At 41.0% G+C, this 11,003-nt stretch overlaps 1 protein-coding gene across 1 annotated transcript; it reads right to left on the bottom strand.

Annotated features, from left to right (window-relative positions):
* Window positions 1-453: 453 nt before the first annotated feature.
* LOC112262373 (probable E3 ubiquitin-protein ligase HERC6) lies at window positions 454-8,984 on the bottom strand (the record flags this gene model as incomplete). Its single annotated transcript, XM_024438035.2, has 23 exons — window positions 454-749; window positions 1,138-1,240; window positions 1,524-1,707; window positions 2,077-2,147; window positions 2,234-2,303; window positions 2,405-2,571; window positions 2,984-3,124; window positions 3,224-3,403; window positions 3,749-3,847; window positions 4,018-4,140; window positions 4,309-4,460; window positions 4,647-4,830; window positions 4,964-5,066; window positions 5,174-5,233; window positions 5,428-5,519; window positions 5,618-5,667; window positions 5,843-6,000; window positions 6,257-6,384; window positions 7,323-7,414; window positions 7,571-7,798; window positions 8,241-8,323; window positions 8,471-8,627; window positions 8,836-8,984. Coding segments are annotated over 23 exons (2,986 nt in total), but the record flags the coding sequence as incomplete, so codon positions are not given.
* Window positions 8,985-11,003: the final 2,019 nt, after the last annotated feature.

The raw sequence follows: 11,003 nt of genomic DNA, 5'->3' as shown, positions 1-11,003 counted from the left end.
ATTGTGGAAAACTGAGTTTAAATGTATTTTGCTAAGGTGTATGTAAACTTCCGACTTCAGCTGTAGGGTTGAATTACCGATTGGGATGGGGCCCATTGATCAAAAAATGTATCTTCTCTCCGCCCCATGTCAAACTGTGTAGGATTGCAATAAACTTGCGTTAAAACGGCAACATTTTCTGTATGCCCAATGGCAAAATGTATAGAATTGCCACCCCTCATGATGAGTTCTGTTTTTTTGTGGCCCCCACCCCATCAAAGTTGCCCATCCCTGATTTAAATAGAACCATGAGGAAAGCTGCAGAAAACATTATGCTGAAGTATGGAAATTCCCATAGAAGAACATTGTTTCTTAACGATCTCTGAACAATTTACTTTAAATAGAACCATAAGGAATCCTGTAGGAAATGTTAAGGGAAGGTTGTATGCAAAACGAAGAAGAAACATATAGTTCTCAGAACGTTATGAGATATATTGACATGTAAGAAACACATTGAATGAAATAATTAACACAGCAGTAGCCTATATATAGTGTCCATTACTCCTTCCAGAAGCCTCTGTTGTGTGCACATGCCTCTTTGAGCCTGGCCAGCAGCATCTCCTTGGAGGGGTAGATGGGCAGAAAGAGTAGGAAGTAGCAGGTATGGGATTCTGGGAAATGTAGTTCAGTAGAGTTCTGCAGGACTGCCACAGTCATCTGTATCTTGTCCATGCCCAGGATGGGAACGCGATCACAGCCCGTCAGGAACACTGAGAAGGAGGGGATAGATCGTGAAAGGAAGACTGAATGGGAAGAAACATAGTGAATTTCTTTGTGTTGCAGGTAGCCTAGCCATTAAGAGTGTTGTGCCAGTAATCGAAAGGTAGCTGGTTTGAATCCCTGAACCGACTAGATGAAAAATATGTTGTTGTGCTTTTGAGTAAGGCACTTAACCCTAATTGCTCCTGTAAGTCGCTCTGGATAAGAGCGTCTGCTAAATTACTAAAATGTCAAATGTGTTCAGACACATTTTTTTTGTAAAAGCTCTTGTGGAACAGGAAGTTCAAATATGCAGACAAAACCCTGAACCAGCATTATGAAAGACTGTATGGTTCCTCCAGTTTTACTCAACCGAGAGCAATTTAGTGCCATACTTACAGAGGAAAGCTTTCTTTTGGTCATCTGTCAGTTCCTCAAAAGCCTCCCAGAATGTGATGATGTTGGGATGTCTGGCATGATACTCTCCATCATACACAGTGTTCTGGATATACAAACCAAACAAATGGCAGCAATAATTAAACAATATTAAACTTGCACACCATTTAAACGATTCACCACTCAAAGTCACACAGTATGTCACAAAGCACCATGTATAGCATATTATCTCCTAGTCCCAGTCCTAACTTGAGAAACGTACCCATAACTTGACATCAAAGGAAATCCCCCATTGATATAAATGCATCAACACTGACTGATTTATGCCCTAATTTCTCAAGTCAGCACCCAGCCCCACACTGAGTAATGAATGATGGTTGTATATAGACCTGTTTGAGCGTGTCCCAGTCGTAGTCCTCTTTCCCCACCATGACTCCCCTGAGCTCCTCAGGCTGGAAAAACTCCACCACGTCCCTGTCACACACCTTGAAGAAGCCTCTCCTGAACTCTTCAAACACCTTCTCCGCTGATTGGTTGAAGGCAAGGTTCACATAGGCATCAACAAACTGCTTCCTGTAAATATAATTAATGGTATTTTTACATTTTTAAAAAACTCAGAAAGCCTGATTGTTGTAACTTCTAAAATGTCAACCTTGTATTATGCATTACAGACAATAGACCGTAATGTGAGCCAGGTTGCTACAGCAGGAAAATAATCCTGCAGCAACAGAACATGTGAATTATTATGTGGATTATAATTAATGGACATTTTTGTAGGGGTTGATACATTTTTTGTAAGGGAAAATCAAGTCTGAAGCCTTTTTAAACCTCAAATATATTCTACACTTTTAAAATGTCCTGCATTGCAGGAAGGTTCTCCTGCAACAGAGTGATCAAATTAAGATCTTACATCTGTAGGAGTAAAAGTTGCTGTAGCCTTACTTGTTAAAACTTGTGACTGGTTTTCCTGTTTCTTTGGGATCCAGCTCTACCTTCTGGTCATCCCAGATCACCTGATGAAAATAAACAGTTTTACCACTATTCACATACTGTATCTAGGGATATTTCATTGCTCAATCAGTTTCAATATTATACATACGGTGAAGGTCATGTCCAGGTTTTCTTCAACATCATCATCAGTGTAGTCCTCCAAGAGGTACCGCAAACTCCTTCAATTACAGCGAAAATGAATTCATGTTGAAACATTTTAATCAGTTTCTAAGGGACACTAATTCAATGCTAAAATGTACATTCTAAAATACAAACATACCCTCCCACAACAGGGTCAAACTCTCTCAGGTCCTCCAGTGAGGGCTTGACCCCCACCATCTTCTTGAACAGGGCCAGAGGGAAGGGCAGGTGTACAATGTTGTGGTTGTACAGGGCCATGCCACACAAGACACCAAACAGGAAGTAGCTCTTCTCCTCCACTCTGGGCTGGTAGTAAGGGTAGGTGGCACATGAGTCAAGGCAGAGATCAAGAATAAACAAGAACAGGCACCATTCTTCTTCAAATAACTTTTATCTCCTTTGTTGTATTATGTTGTTGTCTGTATACTGCAATTCAGCTTTTAGCTGTGAATGTGTACAACTATAAAACCTTGGTACATCAGGAAGAGAGTAGGGAGTGATGGTGATTATACTTGGACACAATTCTGTATTGATTAATACAGTGTAGATAGTGGCACTGTTTTAGTGGTTGAATCTCTTTCTGTTGCTATTAACTGACTAAATGTATTTAGATTGTTTTTAGAATATTATTCCATTACTCAACTATTTTAATTTGCTTGAGAGTGCAGTGATTTATTATACAGTAATGAAATCGCAATTCCCTAATTCTAGTTCTTACCTTGGCAGGGAACCAGACCAGTGTCTTGGTGTCATTGTACATGAACATCTCAGACTCTGATGCCAACAGCTCTTCAAACACATGGAGGAAGAAGTCCCTTATGTTGACGAGCGACAGCTTCATGTCCTCCATAAACTGCACCTGAGTGATAAAGCATCAGAGGAACGTTTAGGTTGAGTTCTGACATTGTCTTGTAGTCTTACGAAAAGCTTTTCTTAATTCAGGTTGTCGTAATTTTACCACAAGTTCTCTCTGGAAGTAGTCATGATCTGCAGCACCCAGTTGTCTGAAGGTGTCTTCGATGAGTGACGGGCGCCTTAAGGTCAACTGGAAGACTGGGGCAAGGGGAGATTCTGGGTTGTCTGGGAACGTTCCAGAAGGATACATCACTGTTTGCATGTGGGTGAGATGGTGAACCACCTGCAATATATAAATATACACTCGTAAAAAAAAAAATGTATGTCACTTGCACAAGTACAGTGAAATAACTTTCCTGCTTGCATTTTCCCAACAATGCAGTATTCCATATCAGTAGTACTATATATATACACATATATATTTTTTTACTGTTAAGTAGAACATAAACACAAGAAATAGAAATAAGAACACGAGAAAGTAAGTAAGCTATATACAGGGTCAGCTCCAGGGTCTATTTATAGTGATATACAGACTGGTTTTTGGAAACCACTGGGTAGGCTGTGGTATACTAGAAAACAAAGATTCAATAAAAGGATTTAAAACAGCCAGTGGAATAACACAGTATACCTTAGTAAAAAGTGCATTGCTGTTGAAAATCGCCATCTTGCAGATCAGACTCAACACAAATGGGTAACGGCAAAAGATGACTGGTGTCACCTCTGTGTCCTAGAAATGACACAAGAAAAATGAAAGTGCATCTCAATAGTCTACATGGGTTCCATCTCTGTCTCATTCCATCAACCTGCGCTGAAAGAACTGGAGAAGTGAAACCAGACTCCACCACTTTATCATTCTAACATTTTAGTAATTTACAGATGATTTGGTTATTTTATTACCTCCCTTGTTGACCAAAAGCGCCAAAGCTTCACATCATCCATTGGAATTACCCTATCAATGATCTCTTCCACATAAAAGGTACTGGCGGGAACTTCCTGGGTTCTTCTGGCCCTTTTGTTTGCCTTTGAAATAACATAATGTCAGCATCAAAATAAATTTGCACATGTCCCTTGCACATGAGGAAGTGAACAGTTCACAATATGAAGTATGTTAGGGCATGATCAACAATAATGACAGAGACGGCAGAAATGGTCAGGAGGATTATAAAAATGATTGACACAAACACTGACTCTGTGGAGGTACTTGAGGGCTTCCAGCAGGAATTTGACTCCGGGTTTGTGGGTAGCCAGAAGACCGTTCCTCAGCATGAATGACAGGGCATTCTTCCACATCAGAATGTGCTTAGTCATGATGGAAGGCTCCAGTGACGACCACCAGTCTTCTATAACATGATACATGAATACAAGTCCAAAATATGTTAATTATATTGCCTGTGCAAAAAAAATATTATCTTATAATATATGGTAATGTGTCACAGTGTCAGCTATGCTTCTATTATAATACAATTCTTCAAAATGATACTGATGCTAAATTTGCTGATAAACTGAAAAGGTCAGATGTTATTTACTTAAAATTTTCATGGCCGTTTCATTCAGAACCTTAGCGATAACTATTGCTAAAGCCATGACCATGTTCATGACATTCTGGTCATCGTGGAGAAGAGGGATTGTGGGTAGTATCATAAAGATCTCTGGTGACTTGATGACAGCTGCTGAACTGCAAAGAGTGTCCACCAGTGGCAATATATTTACCTATATGGAGAATATATATAGACATGAAGAGGTGTTACATTACGCTATCATGATCCTCCATTCAAAATATATATTGATATTTAATAGATTGTTGATATTTGTTTAAGTCTTTGAAGAGTGAGTTAGTCTTAGCTGATTTCCTGATCCATGGGATGTTGAAAAGCTGATCAAAAGCCTGGCTAGCAGCCTCTAGGTCCACTCTCAAAGCTCCTGCAGCTTTAGTTGATGGAGACTCACTGGTAGAGGGTATAGCATGGGTATAGTATTATCATTGACACAACATACTGTACACACACAGTGTTCATTTTAAACTATCCAAACCTTCCATTTTAAAATCGCTTACCTGGCTTTGGTGAAACTGGCCACAAGACTTGAACTTGTTGAGAACATCAAGGATATTTCTCTGTTGGAACAAATGTGGACACATTTGATGTTTCAGTACAATTATACTATAAGAAATACAACTTTAAAATAAATGTTTTTTTTATTTCATTTTGAGTTTGCTATTTTTATTTTTTTTAACTAGCAAAGAACCTTTGTCTATGGTGGATTGTATGTTTTAATATTCAACGTAAATAAATATAATAATAAATTAACCTTTGCGCCTCTGCATTTCCTTGCTCCATCGTCAGCCATTTTTGCAGCCTGGCTTTATCTAACCTCCCGATTGGCTGTTCTCTTTCAGAACTCTACAAAGGAAGATAAAGTAATATAAGAAATTCAAATATCTCAAACATGAATGTTCCAGTCTACCTATTATTGAGGTATAAAAGGTCAGAAACATTACCTCAGGGGTGTAAATGAAGTTTGAATTCCATCCCACTGATATCTTCATGTCTGGTAAAAAAAAGAAAAGAAGAGGTTGTAGGGACATCAAGTCTCGTTAAACAGTATGTGTTCTAATTCAGTCACCCAAACACTACATAGTCAGTATGTAGCTGCATTATATAATTGAATAGAATCAAATACAAAAGAGAATAAAAGAGAATAAAATAGACATTGTATCCGGTACCGTTATGTATGACTGTTGCTGCCCCACCAGAAGCCCTTTCCAGCAGCACTGGGGTGGGTCGCAAGCAGCCCTCCGTAATGCCAGTCCCTAGCTGACCTTTGACCCCACTGCCAAAGGCCCAGAGTTGACCTGAGGACCCCAGCACCAGGGTGTGATGGCTGGCAGAGTTATAGTAAGACAAAAACACAGTCAGACTGAGAATGTTCAAGATTGGTTTCCAGGAAACACTCCTGGTGCTACTTCTATTACATTCCTATGTTATTCCTCGGTCCCCTTGGTATTTTCTACCCTCACTTATTCCGAAACTCCCTGTTTCCTGAATTTTTCTTCTCAGTCCTCCGAACCATGTTTATGGACTCTGTTTATTATATGTGTATATATGTGTATAAGTAGCATTATGCTGTTGGTCATTACCTGCCACATGCTATCTGTGAGGCCAGTCCATCCATACCCTCTACCAGTTTGGGTAGGAGTTCGTTAGCTGATGCATTGTGCCCAAGCTGGCCTCGGCTTCCCTCTCCAAAGGTGAACACCTGTCCACCCTAAAGACCACAAAGAACCAGAACCAGTTGTTGACATGTCAAGGCCCAGAGTTGTTCCTGGTCTGGTCCGGTCAGGGCCCTAATTACTTCTTAAAGAGACAGTATAATAGTATTGAAGGGTCGACCTTTACTCTGGTAGCCCCGAGGCTTGATCTGTAATAACAACCATAATCAGGACATATTCTGTATAACCTGTGACTTTCTATTCTGTAATAAACTGTAACTTCTCATTTAGTATGATAACAACTTGTATGGTTCATTGTGTAGCAAATCTCTTCCAGACACCCACCAGACACTTGATCATTTGTTTTTCACCTCTGTTCAAGGTCATTTTATATAACTGGCTTTATTTACCAATATGTGATGAATTGTATATTCAAGAGGCTGCTGACTTTGTGTGCAGAACTATCTCCCAGTGGGCCCACTGTTTAGGACATTAAATACTTTTTATGAACTAATGAACTGCCGTAGTATTTGTCTCCTTTCACACCAATATCTCCCTTGGGGCCTTCAGTAAAAATACAGTAGTAGTATGATACCTTGGTGAGAACAACAGTGTCCCTCTCCACAGTAATAGTATGATACCTTGGTGAGAACAACAGTGTCCCTCTCCACAGTAATAGTATGATACCTTGGTGAGAACAACAGAGTCCCTCTCCACAGTAATAGTTTGATACCTTGGTGAGAACAACAGTGTCCCTCTCCACAGTAATAGTATGATACCTTGGTGAGAACAGCAGTGTGCCTCTCCACAGTAATAGTATGATACCTTGTCCCTCTCCACAGTAATAGAGAACAGCAGTGTCCCTCTCCACAGTAGTAACCTAGCATGTTACCATGTTACCTTGGTGAGAACAGCGGAATGTGCCTCTCCACAGTAATAGTATGATACCTTGGTGAGAACAGCAGTGTCCCTCTCCACAGTTATAGTATGATACCTTGGTGAGAACAGCAGAATGTGCCTCTCCACAGCTGATGAAGGAAACCCCCAAGACTCTGAGAGCAGGCACAGAACAGATGTTGAACCGGCCTGGCAGGGGGAACAAGCATCATACAAGCATCATGCAATGTTCCCACTCATTATAATACATCTGGAAAATGACTTAGTGGTTATAAAAAAGGAATCCAAGTTCAAATGAACTTTTTATACAAGTAGCGTACAAAGAGAGGTAGAGTGTCGTCGTACCTTTCTCATCCACACGGTTGAGTCCCAGCTGCCCAGCCCTGTTCGCCCCACAGCAGTAGACCAGGCCTGGGAGGGTGAGGGCCAGAGTGTGGGTTCCTCCGGCTGCTACCTGGGTCACTGGGACCCCTATGAGGGAGCACACCAGGGCAGGAATGGGCTGCAGAGGGACTCCCTTCCCCAGGCCCAGCTGTCCATGGCTGTTCAGACCCCATGAGAACACCTGTCCTCCTGTGGAAGACAAAGAAATGACATATTACATTACAATTACATCACAACAATTCCAGAGTTACATTCTTTCCTAATAAATATCATCTCACTGTCCTTTTGATGTTCACTTTTAGAAAAAATAGTTCCAAAAGAGTTATTTGGCTGTCCTCATAGGATAACCCTTTTAGGTTCCAGGTAGAGCCCTTTTTGGCTCCAGGTAGAATCCTTTTGGTTTTCATGTAGAACCCTCTGAAAAAGGGTTCTACATGGAACACAAAAGGGTTCTACCTGGAACCAAAAAGGGTTCTCGAACGGGTTCTCGTATGGGGACTGCTGAATAACCCTTTTAGGTTTAAGACAGCACCTTTTTTTCTAAGTGTAGTCTAACTGATGCATGTGGTTGTCATAGTTTAGATGGAATGTAGTCTGTGTGAGAGACATCAGTAGGTACAGTACGTTATACCTTTAGTCAGGGCCAAAGAATGGGAATTTCCACAAGCAACCTGTATCACTGTTATCGGAAAGGGCGAAGTTATTGGAACTGGTCTGTGAAAAAAAAGGAGACATCTAGTACAAATTGTCTTTGTTAGTGATCAGTGGAATCCAAGAGGGCTCTCATTACTTGACAATGTAAATCATAGGTGATATTTCACTATCAAGATCTATTTCAAGTTGAAGTGGAGGTTTCCTTGCCTTGGACTGGGGACTTTGGAGACAGTAGTAAGGGCGATGCCCAGCTGTCCCTCACCCCCTGCCCCCCAGGAGTACACCCGTCCTGACGCGCACACAGCTACAGAGTGGTCCTGACCACAAGCCACAGAGACCACTACCCCCAGACCCTCCACTGGGGCTGAAATATAATCTGTAATTATGAACAATATTGTGAAAAGAAAATGTTAGCATAATGATGAAGAATAAAATTATTATAACGCAAGCATCATTTTAGCCGCACTTTAATCTGAAATAACCTACCTAGCGATCATTGCACCTATTCTGTAAATAGCCTACATAGCGAACCTTGCACCCAAATATTCAGATATCATTAAATGATGTATTACCTGGTAGTTTTGAATCTCTGTTCCTCTGTCTGCCAAGTTGTCCCTTTGAGTTGCGCCCGCATGATAGGATCCTGCCATCTACGGTGAGAAATAAAGTGTGTTGTTCCCCACAAACAATTTCTGTGACTTTATCAGAGAATATATTCCTGCTATCGGAACAGACACATTCTCAAAGTTTAGACCAAACTGTCCACTCGAACCGTCTCCCAGCAGAACATGATGACTGACTGATGAATGACTAAAGTGTGGTCCACCTAGGAAGACTGTACAGGGCACTACCTGTGTACGTGTGCGCGCGCATGTGCCTGTGTGTGAGCTACTTTTAGTAAAATATCAGAAGGCATTAAATCAATTTGCAGTAGTTATCAATGATCACTGATTTTCCAGATTGTATGCACTGCATAATTGATTGAACCCCATAATGAAAATGTAAACAGTTTGCGTTGATTGGCCCCAATTACCTTATCTGAGGAACGCTCAGCTATCTGATCGATAAAATATAATTGGCTTTCATTAATTTCGTTTATCATTCTTTGGCCAATCAGCAGAACAGAACGAGGGGTTCGAGCCTCCGAGGGTCGTCACTAGTAACCACATTCATAAAGTCAGAATTATGTCGAAACCAATGACGTCACCAAACCCGGGCTATGATTTTATGTCAGCCCAGAGTCTTTTGACCTGCTGCAATGAATACTCCAAACATGAGCCCTGGCCAGCCCTGCCTTTTTAGTGTTGCCTAAAACCAGCAGTTATGTGTACGGTGGCACTTTTAGGAGGCGGAGTCAAAGTGGTTAGCCAAAGTCATTTTGGAGTCGTACCTAAAAAGTATATTTCGGCGCGCTGGCGACTGTTCCTTCTCCGAGGGAGAGAGCGCAAACAAAGATTTGTCTATCTAAACCAAGATAGACCACAGCCTGCCGTTTCCAATGGTAACAAATTACCCAGAACAAGCAATGAGGGGGCCAAGCACGAGCTGAGATCCTATTAGCGCGTTCTAGCATCGTCTGCATATTTCCGTTAGGGAACAACTACTCTAAAGTGCGCGTGTGCAATAACTCAATTCGCCTTTGCGCTCTAAACAACGCGATTTTTAAATCTTTGGAAACGTTAAAGTCTACAAACCTTAGTCCACTCGGTTCATAACATACTCTAATTTTGGAAACAGAAAACTGTATCGAGATCAAATGTTTCATCGATGAAATAATGTGCAGAATGTAGGCCAAAATCCATCTCGTTCCCTTCTTCTCCCAATGCTCGCCAGTGGGCTTCCTCTCACTACCATATTTGATAGAGTAAAAACGCCAAGCGGATTCTTCACATTTAAAAATCCAGTGAAATATCTGTCTCATTGTTCTATCTGTGGTGCAAAGATTAGAAGGAGACCCGGTGTAAAACTTTGTTAGCTTGCTATTGCACATTTTGTTAGCCCATGATGATGTTGTTCAGAGTTATTGACCTCACAGTAAGCCAGATACACATGTTGACTCAAAAGCTGCATTGACAGATATGGGGGGTGATGTGTGCCAGAATTAAGCCTAGGCACCTGTACCACTGTTTGGCTGTTGACTGCTATTGAACGTCTGACTGACATGACCAGATACCAACCTCTGCATGACGCCTGCATGTTAATGAAAGTCATAGGGTGCATAGTTTATATTTATATTGATTCAATCTCAACCATAACTGTTAGAAATGTACAGTTTTCCCCGTGCAAGCCGACATTCGATATAGCCACCTTATTATCAATAATGGCCTAGAAAAGATTACGTCCAATCTATAGGTAATCTGCCTTTGCCTCAACACCTCATGCATGGTATGTTATCTTATCTCGCTGTATACAGATCTAAATGTTGTTAGCCAATCACAGTGTTTTTTTTTTTTTTTTTTTTCCCCTTTATTTAACCAGGGGCCTGTTGCACAAAACTAGGATAAGGGATTAAGCCAGGATATCTTGGTGATCCTGGCTCAATTGATCCGTAATCCGGTTGCACTAAAGATGGATAGGGGCAGGAGGATATGTTATGGTATAAATTACCATGGAGATTTATTCTGTGGAGCTAGCCTGCTCCAGACCAGGCTAAATTCAGGATCTATTTAATCTCATCCCTAATGTCAGTCAGCAGTCACCACAAATGGAAACCAATAGTTATTTCACTGCTCACTATACA

Source organism: Oncorhynchus tshawytscha, unplaced genomic scaffold, assembly GCF_018296145.1.
Source record: "Oncorhynchus tshawytscha isolate Ot180627B unplaced genomic scaffold, Otsh_v2.0 Un_contig_4718_pilon_pilon, whole genome shotgun sequence".
NCBI classification, from domain to species: Eukaryota; Metazoa; Chordata; class Actinopteri; order Salmoniformes; family Salmonidae; genus Oncorhynchus; species Oncorhynchus tshawytscha.
The sequence above is the reverse complement of the archived record's forward strand: the minus strand, read 5'-3'. Positions and strand labels throughout refer to the sequence as shown.